The sequence below is a fragment of the Carassius auratus genome, chromosome 18, assembly GCF_003368295.1.
Source record: "Carassius auratus strain Wakin chromosome 18, ASM336829v1, whole genome shotgun sequence".
In the NCBI taxonomy this organism is placed as follows: Eukaryota; Metazoa; Chordata; class Actinopteri; order Cypriniformes; family Cyprinidae; genus Carassius; species Carassius auratus.
The window spans coordinates 3,753,963-3,772,384 of NC_039260.1; the positions used below are offsets into that span (position 1 = coordinate 3,753,963).

The 18,422-nt window shown below is 40.3% G+C and overlaps 1 protein-coding gene across 2 annotated transcripts in view; it reads right to left on the reverse strand.

Moving 5' to 3' along the window:
• Positions 1 to 105: 105 nt before the first annotated feature.
• shank3a (SH3 and multiple ankyrin repeat domains 3a) overlaps positions 106 to 18,422 on the reverse strand; it is a 189,971-nt gene continuing 171,654 nt past the window's right edge. Inside the window, exons 17-22 of one of the 2 annotated variants that reach the window (XM_026287131.1) lie at positions 15,677 to 15,757; positions 14,357 to 14,380; positions 13,370 to 13,494; positions 12,966 to 13,071; positions 9,854 to 12,332; positions 106 to 5,730 (exon numbers count right to left, since the gene is read on the reverse strand). In XM_026287131.1, the coding sequence (XP_026142916.1) occupies positions 5,181 to 5,730; positions 9,854 to 12,332; positions 12,966 to 13,071; positions 13,370 to 13,494; positions 14,357 to 14,380; positions 15,677 to 15,757 (3,365 nt within the window). In that variant the 3' untranslated portion in view covers positions 106 to 5,180. The remainder of the gene's footprint in view (positions 5,731 to 9,853; positions 12,333 to 12,965; positions 13,072 to 13,369; positions 13,495 to 14,356; positions 14,381 to 15,676; positions 15,758 to 18,422) is intronic. The other variant, XM_026287130.1, reaches the window with a different exon arrangement.

Here is an 18,422-nt window from a genome sequence, read left to right on the forward strand (position 1 = left end):
TACCTCTTTGTTGAAAAGTGCTTCTCTCTCTGTTAAATAAAACCTGAATGAAATAAACCTCCATCACAACCTCAGTTGAGCAATCAACCCACCAGAAAACAATGCTCATTAAAGCAGTATATACTGCATTTCTTGCCATTTTTATTGTGCTTTTGTTGGTCAGAAAACACGATGGACAACCCTATAGAACATACTGTAGTCATGTAAATGATGTGTTTTATTTCATGTTTAGTCCTGCCATTGGTAGAGTAAAATTACAAAGAAATCAATTGCAATTTTCATTCTGGTTAAATATGCAGAACCCCTGATGTCTGCGCTACATTGGGAGAGAGTAAAGGGCAAAGGTCAGGGAGAGCGTCCACCGAATGTGCAAGTCAGTCACTAATTGACTTATTGGAATTCAAGCCAAACAGAACAGACGTGAATGTCCCCATGAAACTCAATGAATCGGGCCACGTATGGAAATCGTTGAAAACATTCAAATGTACAAACTCCTATATTTGGGGAAACAAAAGTGAGCAAAAGAAAATAGGAAATGTCTCAAGATTTCCAGGAGGTGGCACCATAGTGCTGGTTTAAACAGCGTTTAGTTCCTTCAAACTTAAAAAAAAAAAAAAAACTTTTTGGCACATTTGTTCATTTTTCTTCAGTGGTTTCATCTCCTGCTAGAACAACTATAATGTAATGAACATGAGAAAATCAATATTATGAAAGATGAAAGTGACGTGTACTGAACAAAAATCACTGCTCAAGTGTTCATCAGAAGATGAGAGGATGAAAACTGTGGTACATATGGCTCAGAAATGCAGTTCCAAGTCTCCAGAGTGAGAAGACATTCACGAAAACATACACACACTTGCTTTTATTCTTCAGAATGAGCTGAATAAAGGGACATGATTTTTTTTTACCAGGATGGGAAATGAAATAGGTCATCTCTAAATCAAAACCTTTCTGTAAGATTTTGTGTAAAAAAAAAAACGAAGTGGGGTGAAGGAATCTGTGTATATTTTTCCAGGGCTCATCTGCATCTGAGGACTTATATAGTAAGTAATTCACAGTTATCTCGGGGCCCGACTCCAAACGGCCCCTCAACACCTTCATTCAAGCCCTTGTACAGTCAAACAGACTGACGGTTTAACGGAGTTCAGGATCTCTGTTAATGAGCTAAATACTAACTAGTCTTCTTCATCTAGGATGGGAGAATACAATTTAATCAGAGCAATCACCATATTTACAGAACAGAAATGATGCTTTGAGGTGATAAAAGTACAGTCTGTTCAATTTTGTTCACAAGTCACATTTGATTTTTAAAACCCTTATTTTATGCTGGAAATTTGTATATTTTAAATGCTAAATGCCAGTCTTTTTATGCTCCCTAAAGCTGCATTTTTGGGATCAAAACATGCATTAAAAACATTCATTTTATTAGAATAAAAAAAATATATATTTTGCTATTTGAATATATTTTAAAATATAATTTATTCCTGTGGTGCAAAGCTGAATTTTCAGCATCATTACTCCAGTCTTCAGTGTCACACAATCATCTTAATATACTGATTTGCCGCTCAAGAAACATTTCTTATTGTCATCAATGTTGAAAAGTTTTCCCACATAATATTTCCGGTGATAGTGAATTATTTGACGAATAGAACATTTTAAAAGAACAGTATTTATTTGAAATAGAAATATTTTATAATATTATCTCTTAACTTTATGCATTTTTGCTGACTAAAATATTAATTTCTATACCCCCCAAAAATAAAAAGTTAATATTTACCAGTAATAAATAAACTGTAAAATAAAATGTTCTTCAAATCCCAGAGTTGATATCCAGTTTAATTCTGTCCATTATACCGTTGTAATGTCTAAAATCACAAATTGATTTTGTATCCCCGGTGAAATCAGGTTTAGAATGTCACTCTCATATTTAACAGTGTGTCCAACACAGCATAAAGAAGAGGAGTGGCATCTGTTTTTACCTGCATTGTGAACAGGCTGTACTTCAATCCCTGCAGCGTCTCTTTTCGTTCATATCAAGATAAATATGGCATCTGCTTCGACTTTTCCCCACACAGTGTTACTGGTGTGCTCATCTGATGATGCACTGTGAATGTCTTGTCATCCTTGGCTGTTCGTGTGTGGCCTTTATTTTAGATGCAAGAGAAGAGATGACCAATGGTGTCTGCTGTCGCAGTCTAAGACACACAAACACGTTAGGTATTAAAAACAGGACTGATGGTGCACAGAAGAGAAATGAGTGTCTGTGTTTGCATGTCCCAGGTTACGTATAATTATGCATTTGTTGAGCCCTAATGGAGGGTTGAACGGGACAGGTGGGAATGAATGGCTTGAAATGCTAGCACCTTGTTTTGTGCAAATCACCCGAACTCCATACAAAGAGTAAAATTTTCACCTTTTTTGACAGGTGGTTAACTATGCATATATGCCAAACATTCATATATAGATCTATATATTTTTTGATTTTTAAAAATTTATATGAAAACTATCGTATATACATTGCTTGTGATTGATATAAAAAGCAAATATTTAAGTCATTTGTCCATATATACAGCTGCAGGATCTCTGGGCTTCTTTTTCATTGATTGTTTTTTTCATGAAATCTTTTGTCCTCAGCTTCCTCTTTTAACTAGTTGTCATTCTAAAGTTGATCCTAAATGAATTCATGAAAATTCTTCTAAGCATCATATTTCACAAGCTACAAAATCCACCTATGAGGAGAGACAACAAATAAATAAATAAGGAGATAAAAAAAGGCGAAAGCAAATAAGCCAAATGCTTCAGTGCTTACAGCAGGTTAACATATAAGGAAACTTTTACAATTATAGATTCTGTCTTCAAACACCAGTCGTTACCATCCAGATGAGCGGCAATGTTCCAGATGTTTCCCGTCCCACAGTGTTCTGTCATGCACACTGCACACTTGTTTGCACGCACACTTATTGCAGAGTTTCTTATTCAGAATTTCTTATCACCAGATTAAGAAGATTTAGAATGAATTTGGATAAGAAACTGGTGTGGTTGTGTGCATGAAAGTGTGTAACTGTACTGGGAACGCGTTTTTGTGTCATACAAAAAAACTACAAACGAATAACAGACAAAAGCGGTGTGTGTGAACACATGAACATGAACACACCGTTACAGCCCAATTAAAGATGGAAGACCAGGTTCTGTAAAACTATAAGAAGGAAAATCAAAAAAGGGGGTGGTACAATGCAAATCAAACAAATCAGTCAACTATCATTCCGTATGGTGATGTAACGTTTCATGCTACAGTCCATCATAAAAGGATAACCATCAAAAATCATTTTCAAGAGTGTTTTTTTGTCTTTATATATATAATATCATATATAAGTTTTATATTTATGACAAAAAAATTTATATTCATATATCTATATACTTTTTTCTGTCAAATATATATGTATATAATTGGTAAAAATGGGTAAATTATTGGTGGAATAAATCATCTAGAGAGAGAGAGAGAGACAGGTGCAGTTTTGCAGTCCGTCCTGTTGTTTGCTGTCTCCCTCTATTTTCAAAGCTATTTAAATACATTGAGATATTCTATCTAATGTCATATTTCCTTTGGAAACCCAAAGGTAAAGAGAGTCTGATTATGAAAAAGCCACTAGTGTTGGTTAAACATTCTCCGAGTGTAGTACGTCCCTCAGCCAGAAGGGGGCAGGTGGTAGACAGAGAGGATCCGGCCACGCCCACTCTGCTCATCCACTCCTAAAAAAATACTCTGAAAGGCAACTGAACTTCCTTTTCTCAACAGCATCCCTCCTTTCTCCGAATGAAAGACAGCGGTAAGAAGTGAATCGTAAAATAGAAAAACTGGATTTGGGACTAAGGGATTAGTGGGTGTTTATCATGCTAATAAAACTGAAGAATCAATTACGAGATGTTTTGAATGGGCTTTGATTAGACAGACAACAAAAATCTGAGTTTTTTAGTCTGGATGGCAAAAAAACATTATTTTTGACCCATATTACTGTAAGTGGTTTGAAATCAGATTAAAATGCAGTGTGAACTGTCAAATTGGAATTCAAGTCGTTTTTCCTAATTCGGGATGAGATTTACTTTGGAAATGCACTAATTTTCTCTCACTTTTTCACCATATAGCAAACTATTCAGTGAATATTAAATGAGTTGAATCAATGAGGGGCTTTAAGTATTTGCCTGCATCATGAGTTTGGCACCATGGCAAGACGCAATTACATAATTATGGATTAACCACATATCAGCCAATCTGATTTTTGTGCAGTGTGAACAAAGCCAATTTCGATCACTAAATTCATAGCCCCTTCCAAATACACAACACCCATGTGATTGGCTGCTGGCAGTAGCGTGAGAGGGGCTTAGGATAGTGCTACAAAAAAAAAAAAAAAACAGCATGAGTCAACACCCACTACACTAATGTTTGATTTAGGAAATAGTGAGATTATTTAAAACTGAAGTGTGTATTTCTGCGGCAATAGCAAAAATGATTGTTTAAATTGACTGCCAATGGTTGGACAAACACTGTAAATGTTGGTGCATCAGATTGGTAGGAATATTATATTGCATTTCTGGAAAAAGAGGTCCAAAAAAGTTGTTCCTGGTGCAGTTCCATTCCGTTGTACCTTATTTATAGGGCTGCAAAGGGTGGAACATTTCTGTAAACTTTACAAAATTTCTGCCTCTTTGCAACCCTACTTATTTCTACACCTAAAATGTTCATAATAGTACCTTTAAGCAGCGGTGTCCAATCCTGCTCCAGGATGGCCACTCGTCAGCATTGTTTAGCTCTAGTTCCAGTTAAATACATCAGCTAAACAGCTAATCACAGCCTACAAAATCAGTTGAAACTTCCAGGAAAGTGTATTGAAACTGAAAAAAAGTGTCCCACCTGGAGCAAAATTAGACATCTTTGCCTAACATATTAGCACCAAAAATGTACCTAGCAGTACCTAAATGGTACATATTAATACCATTTAGTACCACCCCAGGGATTGCTTTTTACGAAAGCGTGGGACAGGATAATTATTTGAACATCAAAATGACACACTTCAGATTTAAAGCTCAAGAATTGCAAGAAAAATGACAAGACAAGCAAATTAAATAAGATAATAAAAGAAAACTGTGTTTGAGACTAGCTACAGGTAGAGGGAAGCGCGTGGTCAACTCTCCAGCAGCTGTTTAAGGGCGCGCTCAATGTTCATGCGATGACCGACGCGCGTCACGCCCAGCTCAGCAAAGTCCTCCTTGGTCAGAGCAGGCAGATGGGAGCCCTCGATCTCATGCTCTTGGAATCGCTCCCGGTGTTCAGACAGGTTAATGCTGGCCAGCCAGTCGCCAACATCGTACTTGTTCCACAGGTGGAGGGGCTTCTGGTGGAACGGCCTCAGGGTGAGCAGGGGGGAGGGCATGCCCGAGGAGGGGGCCGGCGAGGGAGAGCGACTCCTTGCGCTAGAGCTCCTCATGACAAAACGCACTTCTTTAGGTTCGTGAGGGAGACTGAGGCTAGACGACTTAAGGATGGTGGGGGGTGTGATGGGAGAAGTGGCCAGACCGAAGCCCCTGATGGGTCCCAGAGGATCCGAGCGGTCCGGGGAACCGGGACTAGGTGTCCGCCGGGTCATTGGGTAGCGGCTGCCTGGTCTGATGGTGTAGGTGGTGCCATAGCCTCTCTGAGAGATAGTATGGAGCTCCCCCAAACTGCTGAAGAGTCTGTGAGTAGGGAATAGAAGAAAAAAAAAGAGAAAAGGAAGGGGGCAGATAGGATGAAAGTCAACTTTTTTCTCTTTTTGTGAGAAACAGTAGATTCAGTGGCAGGGAAAGCATCAGCTATGTTAGGACTCTACATTTTTTGAGTTAGGCATGGTTAGTGACATGTTTAATTAATGCGTTTAGCCGTTATAATAGAAGTGCAAAGGTGTTACAGACCTGCGGAGCAAAGATAGAGAGAATACATCATGAGATAAAGGAGGAGCTTGGATCTTAGTTTTTAGAGTTTATAGTTCAGTCATACAACTATAATTTAAAGTGTTTACTCCTAAAGGCCTGTTCAGAACCAAGCACGATAACTATAAAGATAACGATAAAGATAATGATAAAGATATAGTTCTAGAAATCATTCTCAATATTAAAGAAAATCAGAGTCCACACCACAGCTGAAATGATAAAGGAACAGGGAAACTAATCACTTAAAAAAAAAATTTCAGCTGAAAAACGAGTTCAAGAATTTAAAGCAGCAGACGAGCGTGCACTTACAGACAAAATCGTTAGCTGTAGTGGACACCTATATCGTTATCATTAAAGTTATTGTTCTTGATGTGAACAGGGCTTTAGTCACCAAAATTCTACCTATTTACACTGTAAAAACACCTTCTTAATGAGTTTTAAAGCCTTTTTTAATTTTTCAGAGAAATTATGTAAAAATCCCTAAATTTACTTGTGAAGCAAACAGCAAATATTCATGCATTGTATCTTGAATATACATGTATTTTGTCATACTGGCAGGAAATTTTTTTTTTTGTATCAATAAGGTAAAAACAAGTAAAAATTACTGGTAACAATTTACAAGAATTGTTTCATTTGTTAACATTAGTCTACATTTGATAGCATCTAAACTTCTAAAACATGGATTTATGCTCAACGTTTACGAATACATTATTGACGTTTAAAAATTGTCAATATTATTTATTGGAGCATGAACAGTTGTATTTTAATTAATTGTATTTTAATTAATAAAATTCTGTAAAAAATATATTGCTCATTGTTAGGTAAAATGATGGTGTATGGCTTCACATGTAAATTTTCTTCTTTCAAGGATTTATACACATTTTCAGATGACAACTGGACAAAACCTTTAATTAAATTTAAATTATTTAAGATTATTCATTTTTTAAATTTATTTTAGTATTATAGAAACGCACTAAATGCAGAGCAGTTGACCAAATGCATATACATATTAAATTGAATTTAGATATATTTATTTTGCCACTAAGTTTAAGACTGTTTAAAAAACAGTTAATAATTAAAACTTTTTTTTTTTTTTTTTTAGTTCTGCATGGTACAACTTTAACTAGGCAAAAGAAACTCGCTCTCCACTTAAAACCTGCCTCTGTGTGCAATGACGTGAAGATCAGATGTAATAACTCAATTAACAATCAATGGTAATGACTGGCGTGTTACATAAGAATGCAATCTGAATGAAATGTAAAACATGGCCAGATTTACACAGATTTTATGAGCACTACAGCAGAACACTGAAAGCACAACATGCAACACAAGGGAAACATCAAAAGACAGATGTGGAGAGTGAGACACGTATAAAATCTCAACCTTCAAATTACTTATTGTATTATTTTGTTAAAAATATCTGTAACTATATAGGATTCATAATTTGAGATGTTTACATAACTTACCCTGGGTGAATAGGACAGAACTTATTTAACAATATAGGTGCAAGCTCTGATCATTACCTATTATATCGGTAGAAGCAGTCTATGAAAAATCTAAATAAAAACGAATGCCCTATACTTGAATTGATCGAATCCTTTTGCCTCTGTAACTTGAGGATTGAGAAGTAAGCAGCCAATGAAAAACATGGAAATGCTGGGGTTTAGAGGGCCCTGACCAAATTAGCATAAGGCGGGTCAGTAAATGAGGAAGGGTGGATGAAGATCAGGGCTTGACTCAGAGGTGTGGAAACAGAAAAAAGACAGATGAGATGATTCATGCGCACTTACACAGGTGCCCGGCTCTTCTGGGCTTAGCCTCAGATTCAGCTCTAGACAGAGCAGCGTAGCATGCAAAGAGAGAGTGAGAGAAAGAGGGAGAGAGGGAGATGGAGAAAAAGAGAGAGAAACAGAGGGAGAGAGAGTGAGGGGCAATGAGAGAGAGAGAGAGAGAGAGAGCGGTCGGTTAGCATCAGTCCATGACAGAACAAAAACAAACACAACACACTTCACATCCTCAACAATGTCAATTGAATGCAAACCAAATGCGTAGCAACACAGACCAGAGCGCAGCTAGCCCCAGACCTCAGCTTTCAATGGTGGAATGTGCACATACAGACACTATCAATAAAGAGTGAATTTTGATGATGTGAAATTAAACACAGCATTTCTTTCAATACGTCCTCTGTCTGGGGTAAGGTGACGTTCTGGTCAAATGAAACAAAAATTAAGCAAAATGAACAAATATGCATGAAAAATAAACAATGCAAAAAACTACATGATCAACCATTTTTCCAAGAAGAAGCCGGAGCGATCACTGTGTTAGCATGATTAATGGATGAAAGTGTCACAAAAAACTTGGTGAGAAAAGTAAGCTTGGACAGAAAAGGAACGGCTACACAGACTGAGAGGAATAAGATATTATTATAATGATGACACTGTGATGATTATGTTGGTTTTATATTGGATCATCCAATGAGAAATGACAACTTTCAGCTGGTGTAATTAATTTAAACTCAATCCAGTCATAAAATAACTTTATTTAGGGTTGGACAAACATGGGTTTATAGCTCACAATTAGTGTGTTAAACAACACATTTATATCCTATGATGTTGCAAGAAAAAAACATCATTCACACATGGACCCACATACATACTGCTAGCACAGTGCCATCGTGAAGCAGGCTGGAGGGAAAAGCTCACTGAGTTAGATGTGACAGAGTTTGGAGGGTGAGAGGTCGAAGCTTGAGATGGTGCATGCCCTCAGGCCTTCTGTTACCTTGTGAACACCCAAATGGCAAGACAGAGGGACTTAAAGTGCTTTTCAAATTAAATTTATGTCATTATGTAGTCACCCTAATGCATGTCATCAAGAAAGTTTTTGAGTCACATCATGTTCACTGCAAAAAGGTGTCATAACCGAAACAGATGTACTGAGAATACTTGACAATGCTGTCAAGGGACAGTCATTTTGGTTGATTTGCCAGGGTGGACAAGGGAACACAGAACCTGCAGAAGTGATTAATAACACCCAGAAGAATGTCAGCAAAAGTGACTGAATATGGGATTAGTGGATGTTAAAGAATAGAAAATAAAAGAAATGACATTTGATTTACCCTAGTGGCTAAGCTAAGGTTTACTGTCTTCCATGTTCTTGTCACATCTGTTGGGATATAAAGGACTTCAGCTGTATTTAAGGATATAAGCAAAATAGTACATAGCTGGTGTTTAAAAAAATCAAGACAGAAAAAGACATTGGCTTTTATTGATTTTATATGAAACATTTTTTATTGAAATTATTTATTTTAACTCAAACTGTCTCTGTAGCTCTACAGAACAGTATGTATCACACTAACTATTGTCTATGGGTTATATGGTAGAGCTGTGAGATCAGCCTGAGGCCGTTCTACATTACTTACCAGTGGTCGTCCAATGCTGAAATAGTTCGGGGGCTCCAAATGTCTCAACGAAGAAAGCATCTTAAACATTAACACTTTATGCTTCTATTCGAGTAAGAAACTTTAAGGTTCTGGATTAGCTTTCTTTTAAATAAATGATAAAGGTGACTGCTTGTGAAACTCTGAGACACATTATGTCCTTTGGTATTCTTCGTGAATTTCATGAGGATTTTTAATATATTAATTATGTTCATTTTATTTTATATTACTAAATGCAAACCGTGAGCTTTCTATTGAACATTGCTATTCAGATATGGGAAAAGAATTGCAGTGTTCTCACAGTTATTTAACCAATAGGAAACTTGCATTTGCAGTATGAACAACAACTTCTGTATTCTCTTTGCAATGTTGCTTTAGAAAAGGTGTTGAATTTGTTCAGGTTCAGTTGCAAATATGAGTTGCACTCGTTCTTCTCCAGGACTCATGCCTTACCTTGCACCAACCACGGGCGATTTCCTTCCGGGGTCAAGTGAAGCTCCAAGCGGCTCTTCCCCGAGTGAGCGCGTATCCTTGTTCAGCTGCTGCAGCCGAGAGCTGAGCTCACTGATCACAGTGGGCTTGCCTTCCTCTGCCCCCGAAAGCGGACGGGGTTCCACGGGGTCCCCCCACAACTTGGAGCGTCTCTGGAAGAGGTAGCGGGGTCTAGCCGGGCCTGAGGCTCCCGCAGCAGCAGCCAGCGCAGCCGCGTGCTGCTGTGAGAGCAGTTCACTATCAGATGACTGCTTGAGCAGAGGGTCCCTGAACGTCACCGGGCCCTTGCTGAGCTGGGACTTGAGCTTTGGCTTTGGAGGCACTGGCGGCTTATCAAGAATGAACGTCTGGCCATCTGCGTGGGTGGTGTAGGTGTCCGTAGGCTCGCCACTTTCCGAGGACAGTGTGGACATACTGGAGACAGTGGAGATGGTGCTCGTGGTTTCCAGGTGGTGATCACTGGAGCTACGAGTGTCTACCTCTTCCACCCCGGAGTCAGCAGCAGACTCTGGGCCCAGGTGGGACTCAGATGGCTTCCCTGAGGCTGCTTGCGGGCCACTGCTAGCAGGGACCTGTGCTGCTGTGGCGACCACTGCTGGAGGGACGGGGGGTGGTGGTGGAGCCGAGGGCAGGGCAGAAGGGGTTGTTTGCGCCAACGTCGGAGCAGGAGGTACTGCAGTTGCAGGTGTCTTTCCATGAAGGCCATTGGCAAATTCATCTGGTGGAGGAACCACACCGATTTTGCGGAGCTCCTCACGTGTCTCCTCGTCACTGGAAGAAAGCATAGCAGGTGGCAATGTGACCGTATAGGGTTCCACGTCCTCCTCAGAACTACCCTGTGCCAGGGTTTTATCTGAGGATGGGCTGGGAGGTTGCTGGGAAGTTGGAGCTGTGGCTGGAGGAGGGGTGGATCTCAAAGAAGCATCAGGACCAGGGGACTTGGCGCGTTTTATTTCAGCTAACATGGGTTTTGGGCTCTCTGACAATGCCCCCTTGGGAGGTGGGGAGGGGACAATGTGTTCTGGGCTGGGCCCCACAGCCTCCCCATTACTCGTTGCATGAACCATGATAAGCCCAGCAGTTTTTTGCTGAGACGTGTCCATGATGCTGATGATCATACTCTTCTTGTCTTCAATTTTCCTTTCCTCCTTTGATTCTGTTCTTGTTTCCAACTCTTTCCTGGTGGATATGGGACTTCCCCACTGAATTTTGCTGGTGGGGGCAGAGGTCTCATAAATTCTTTTCGTTGCAGGGGAAAAGGGAGGTGAGGCAAACTCCCTCTCAACCTGTGACCGCTCAGCCTCTTTGGTCTGGGTCTCCATATACAGCACCCCTCCAGCAGCTTCATATTTAGTTCTGGGCTCAGGGCTGCTTGAAGGGGACTGACTCTGGGAGGTTAATGCACGTTCCCTTGCGGCCAGCGCAAGTGCCAATGGAGAGTTGGGGTTGAGGGGCTTGCCAGTCAGTGGGTGAATGAAGGTGGTGCCCCCAGGAGAGGGTCGCAATGCCAGAGCGGGAGGAGGCAACTGACCAAGTTCACGTGTGAGCATTCGTTCATCAACAGAACGGGATGGTGTGAGTGAGGGGGCCTCTGGGGGTGGTGCTGAACTGCCCTCCATAGTGCCCACTGATAGGAAGACTGTGGATTTCCGCCTCTCCTCCAGTCGACGTTCCCGGTCTTTCACAGCATCAGCAATGGCAGCAGCGAAAGGTCCCTTTCCTTGCAACAGTCCCTCAGCCTGAGCTTGACTCCTTTCTTGCAACAGCTGCTGCTGCTGCTGATAGAAATCAGCCCTGCTGGTATGGTGGGCAGCTAGGCGCCCAGAGGGAGAGTGCTCTCTCGCATGGATGGATGCAAGTGCTAGTGAGGCTCTCTCCTGAGCATCTTCCACCTGGAGTTGCTTTACAAGCGGACTCTTCCTTCTCTGTGGCTTGCTCTGAGGTGGCGTGAACAAGCCCACGCTAAACTGGCCCACATTGGCGTAGGGGTTATCAATGACCCGACCTTTCCGCTTGATCCTTTCGGGCGGAGTTGAAACAGGACCTGGCCTGGGGATGTCAGTAGGCTCCACGGGAAGATGGGTTGAGTCCTGAAGGATGATCATGGAGCGGGCTTTCTTCTGCCGATCCATGTGGGAGGCATGGCGAGGCGGCTCAAACATCTCAGCAGACATTGTCTGTGGCAAAGCGTGCAGTCTTGGTTCAGAGCCTGGTTTAAAACTGGAACGGCTGGGGTCATGAATACGACCAGGGGGAGGGGGTGGGCAGAACGAAGGAGGGGGTCCAGTATCTAGATAGTAAAGTGATGGGGGAGGTGGGGGGGCCATTTGAGGAGGTGGAGGGATACTATGGCTGTCTCTCAGGCTGTCCGTCATGGAGGAGCTCCGTGGAAACCTGTGCTCTGCTGCCAGGGCAGACAGTCGATCCTCTTCAGTTGCTCCTGTACAGACAGACAGATAGAGCTATAAAAATGTATTTTAGGTTTGGCTGAGCTTTGATGACAAACAAGTATGCAATAATTTACAGATTTGATCTTTGAAAAGTAAAAAGTGAAAGAAAGTTGTGACATTTGCCATGTATGGTAACCCATACTCAGAATTGGTGCTCTGCATTTAACCCAACCAAGTGCAAACATACAGCATTGAGAACTGAACACCCAGAGCAGTGGGCAGCTATATCCAGCACCAGGGGAGCAACTGGAGGTTCAGTGCCTTGCTCAAGGGCACTTCAGCCATGGGTATTGAGGGCGGAAGAGAGTGCTGTTTATTCACTCCCTCCCACCTACAACTCCTGCCAGCACTGAGACTCGAACCTGTGACCTTTGGGTTAAAAGTCCAACTCTCAAACCATTAGGCCACAGCTGCCCCCCTTTGGTCTTTCCTTTCACTGTTTCCCTTATTCTTGGCATTCCAAATTTTACTGTGTGTCAAAGTTATACATTTAAATGCATTCAGATTTGAAGATCAAAGGACAGATAGATAAAAGAAACTAGAACAAAGCCAAGCACTTTACTGCTATTTCAAACTGAGGGGCTTAATTGAGGAGTGTATGTAAAAGATTCCTGAATAATTACCAAAAGACTTTGTTCTAGCCATGCTTTTCGGCAGCTGCATGTGGGCTTTTTCCAATGCTGGGTGTAGAGCACCATGGAGAGCAAGTCCTTGCCGCTCAAAAAGAGACTGCACGAAGAAAACATTTATGTTTAAAAAGGTCAAGCAGGAATATTTTGGCATATTTTCAACAAAATGTTTCTATTGGCTACTGTTATTGTAAAAAGCTTCATCTCTCCTGAAAATAACTGCATAAAGTTGTGTTTTGGAAAACAATACTAGTACATTAGACCACCAACAAATCTGCATCAAGCCAGTTTTTCAGTGTGATAAGTCAACTGTGTACATATATAGTGTATTTGGTCAATGCTGCTAAAATGAGACACTTTCTGATCATCTGAGCATGTGCGGACATACTGTATCTTACACTGATTTCTGCTGGTGTAATTCTGCGACTAGTAGGACGTTGCTTCACCGTTGCTGCTCTGTAGTCTGCTTCCACCTTTGGCCTCAGTACTGTCTCCTGAGAGGCCAAAATCTCATCTAGCCTTTCTGTTAATAAACACACACATAAAACCATGTTCATTATAAACACTTACACAGGTTGTAACATGGATCTCATTTGATCACATGCTTTGAAATAAAAAAGGCCAAATAAATATGAAATGGAAATGTTAATGACACATAATGAACAGAATGCAGCACTGATTCTTATTTATGGCAAAAAGTATTGTATGGCAAGCTCAGTTCCAACCCATAGACCTGCCTGGCTGTATACTGTCTACTTGAGTAGTGCCTTACACAGGATACATTCATTTGTTCTTCTGAAGTTTATCAAGGTATTGCGTGTTAACAAAGAAAAACAATTAAAAACATCACAGATGGAGGCAAGAATGCATCCTGTGTAAACAGTCCCTAAGGCAGCATCCTAACTGAAATAAAACCTCATAAGTGACTCATTTGGAACACTTCACGTGCCACACAAATAGAATTCCTCATGTGAAAGGATTTCCAGTTTGGCATCAGCACATCTTGGTACGTTAAGAGTGTGAAGTTCAAGTAAGCATGAAAAATACAGAACTATTGGATAAAACAGTCATTAATCAATTACATTTTCACGCATTTTTTTTTTTAATTTTTTTTAATTTTTACATTTGAATAATATAAAAAAAAATTGTTTAAATTAGCATAGTAATTTTAACATTAGATTTTTTTTCCCAAAACATTCTTGGACATCCAAAACAAGGTACTTTTTAAAGAGAGCATAATTTTACTGCCTTTGTGATGGGAATGCCTAAAAATACTGGTTAGGTAGGCAGCTCACTAGGTTTTGGAACGGAGATAAATAAATAGTATTCCAGCATGAGCAAGGTGACGATGGTTGCATACACATATTCTAAAAACCTCAACTTACCTCCTCTTCTCCTCCTTGCAGAGGCTGAGCATGAAATAAATGTACAGAACACTTCTCCATTAAAGTCTCACAGCAGCAAATGTCTGTTGATATGTGTTTCAGTGTGTAAACGTGGGTGAACGTGAGTGAATATGTATAATGAACTCAGTAAACTCAGAGCACAGATTGAGCGAGAAAGGAAGAGACAGCTGATGTTTTGAACAGCCCAAATGGCTGCAGGAGGGAGATGACACAGTTAATAAATAAACAACGAAGAGCAACAGAGAGAGAGAGAGACAGATAGAGAGAAAACGTTGCATCCAAATGTATGTGTATGTGTTAGGGGAATAGGATGTGTAAACCTATCTATTTTCTAAATTTACTATTTCATAATCTGAATGACTGACTAGTTGGAAGAACCCTGATGCCCAAAAATGTCCATCTTCATATGCTTAAAAAGTGTAAACTGAATCCATGAATGCTCAGCCCTTCAGTACAGTAAATTACAGTGTAGTTTCTTAATTGGAAATGTAGCATTCCATCACTTGCTCATCAATGGATCCTATGTAGTGAATGGGTGCCGCCAGAATGAGAGTCCAAACAGCTGATAAAAACATCATAAAAATCCACAAGTAATCCACATGACTCCAGTCCATCAGTTAACATCTTGTAAAGCGAAAATCTGCATGTTTGTAAGAAACAAATCCATCAAGTCATTTTAACTTTAACTTTCAATTTTAACCATGGCTTTCAGCCAAAATACAGGTCCATAATCCAATATAACACTTCCAGAGAAAATAATCTCCTGTTGTTCTTTCCACCAACACTTTTTAGAACTGTTCACTTGTAAATGAAGATTGGGCTGTGCATATTTCTTTATTGAGTCAGAAGAGATGGCTTTTTCCAATGGAGAGATCAGTATTACACCGTGTCCTAAATTACAGCTGTGACACACAATATAATGTATTTTTTCCATATTAATCAGAATTGTATATATTAACCAGCTATGATGGCAACATGCACAGTTTCTATTTTAGAAACAGTTTCTATTTCTGAGACATCACGTGTGGATTATTGTGATGTTTTTATCAGCTGTTTGGACTCTCATTCTGACGGCACCCATTCACTCTAGAGGATCCATTGCGGAGCAAGTGATGTAATGCTACATTTCTCCAAATCGGTCCTGATGAAGAAACAAACTCTTCTAAATCTCGGATGGGTGAGTACATATTAGCAAATCTTCATTTTTAGGTGAACTATTCCTTTAAGAGAAAAACTGAAAGAAAAATTACCCAATCTCACAACATAGCACGCTTATTTCTTTATTTGAGGAATTCTTACCTAGTTCTTCGAGCTCAGCGGTCATGCTTTTGGACCTCAGGGTGAGGGTGGTGCTGGGCGCTCTTTTTGGAGGTGGGGGCGCTGTGGAGGAAAGGCAAGGAGTAGATGAGAAGACAGGATGGCGTGGTGAGGGGCCTTCACGGCTGCTGCCCATCGGCAGCTGCCAGCGCTTTTTCACCATCTTCATCTGAAGATCAATGTTTCGCACTGCCGCACCACAATTAAACTCTCTCCTTATGTCTTTCTCTCTATGAAATGTAACATAGAATCATGCGACTATGAGACATCTCCTTTGTGATTGCACGACCAGAAACCAACTTCCTTTCTTGGCGGCCCTCTGATGGTAGAAAGAAATACTCGTCTCCCAAAACCCCTCATATCACATTCAGCCTCTTACACCCAAATGGTGGCCGAGTTTCCCTTTGTCTCTCAGAAGCAAAGCCTGATGCTATGTCCAAAGCATGCTATAAACTCCCGAGCAGCGATACAAGAAGCACCAAGAAAACGATCAGAGTTCCAGGAGATCAGACACTTCTGTCGTCTCAGTAACATCGGCGTAAAACTCCTCACTCCTTCAGTGAACAACCTTGCAGACCGGAGTGAAGCTGGAGAGAGAGAGAGACGAGGAGAGAAATACCAAGGCACTAATGCAATACTTACTTCAAACATGCATTGTAGTAACCATGGCAACTCTGGCAGGAGCAAGGCCTGGGTTTGTGCATTTCAACTGTGAGAATCTGTGTGTGTGAGTTTGTATGTGTGTGTGGGAGGATTTAGCTACAAAACTAACAACAGACACTCTATTATTACTTCATCAGTAGTGTGTAAGTGTGTGGTAGTTCGCATAGCCCAGAGTTATGCAATAACCCTGCAATAACTTTGCAGGTGACCATCATTTTGCCAAGAAAGAACAACATTTTCACCGACAATCAGATTTTAGGGTAAGGATCTTTCGTAGGGGCATAAACAACACAGCACTTCCCTCTGATTGCAGGGATAGTTCATTTCTGTTGCATGCTGCAAAGCATCCTGCAAGCAAAACCGAGGTCATGGGTTTGACTCCCAGAGAATGCATGAACTGATCAAATACGTGGCTTAAATGCAATGCAGTTTGTTTTGGAAGAAAGCATTTGCCAAATGCATTAAATGGAAGTTTAATTAATGCATTCTAGATTTAAGAGACTCATTGTTGAACATGTAAATTTTCCTTGGTGAAACGTCCAGCAACTTAATAAATAATAAAACAAAATAAAAAAGTTGCTTAGGATGAAAGCATCTGCCAAATATATTACACATAAGCAGGGCTGCACATAAGTGGTACGCACGTCCCCATGCGCAAGCAAAATAAAAGATGCGTGTTCAGACAGTGCATTTGCGTACCGACATGGTTGACAGCGGTTAATACACAATTACCATTTTAGATCACAAACTGTACTATAACAGTTTTATTTTCAACCTGAAAGCATTAATCTAGGCTATGCCATGCCATTTTCAAAGCACAGTGCAAATCTGTGACATTCATCCACTGACGCTCTTTAATCAGCAGCGCTAAATCCGAAAGTGCATATACTTACTAGCCGGCAACTGCCAAAATAAAAGCCTGCTGATTTTAAGTTTGAATATGATGAAAAACCTTTTCTTTATTCATTTTTAGACGCTTTTATCCAAAGCTACTTAAAATTGTGGAATACATAAAGTGATTCTACAAAGAAAGTAGTAGTAAATATTAGCATTTTATTTTTAATTTTACTATAAAATAATGTATTTGAAATTAATACTAGGACTGCCTTTTATTTTTAATAATATTATCACACACTATTATTTAGGGTCCGGTTCCCCGATAATGCTCACTCTTAGCGCACTAAGAAGACCTTGAAAGATATATCTTAACAAAGTTTTTATGTTCTTAAGTCTGTTCCCCGAAGTGTCCCTTAGGAAGCTTCTTAGCACGCTGCCTCTTACGTCCGACGTTACAAGAGCGCTGTCCAAAGTGAGGGTGCTGAATTAGCATCGATTGCTCAGGCATCGATTGCTCAGGAATAGATTTTCCACTTCACACGAAGGTGCAATACAGCGTTAAGAAAGACAACACGTTCTATGCAAATGAAACATTCCTCAAATTATTACAGTAACATTTATTTTAACATAGTTTAAGTTATCAGTAGAATATAGACTATAAATTAAATGATCAAATGGTCAGTAATATGTTCACACGATATGTGTGATGGTTAGACGAACCAGGTATCCCTCGCTAATCATCCACCCTCCTTATCCCGTTTGTGCGACTTGTGCCGCTTCTTGACATGGGTTTAACGACTTTTAAAAAATTATATAATACACTTTTATATTAATGGTAAGGTACTTTACAATCAGAATTGATCGGCAAGCAGCTGCAGTTACTTCTGTTTAATGCGGTATTGATTGCAATTGGTTTATGTTTTTAATAAAAAGCAACCTATCTACAATGAACACAGAGAGACAGAGTTAGATACAAAATATGCTGGGGAAGCAACGTAAAAAAGGGCACCAAGCCTCTCGTCAGAGGAACTTGAAGTTTTGCTAGACCTTGCCACCAGGTCAGAGATCAAACCCACTATAACCTGCACGTTTATGGCCGAGTCTCCTTTTCACGATAAGCAGCCTACACCTGATCAATCACTGATGAATTGGCGATAGGGATGAGTGTGCCATCCACCAGGACTTAATCCCCGGCATGGCGTAAAAGGGCGCTGGTGACAGTGTGGAC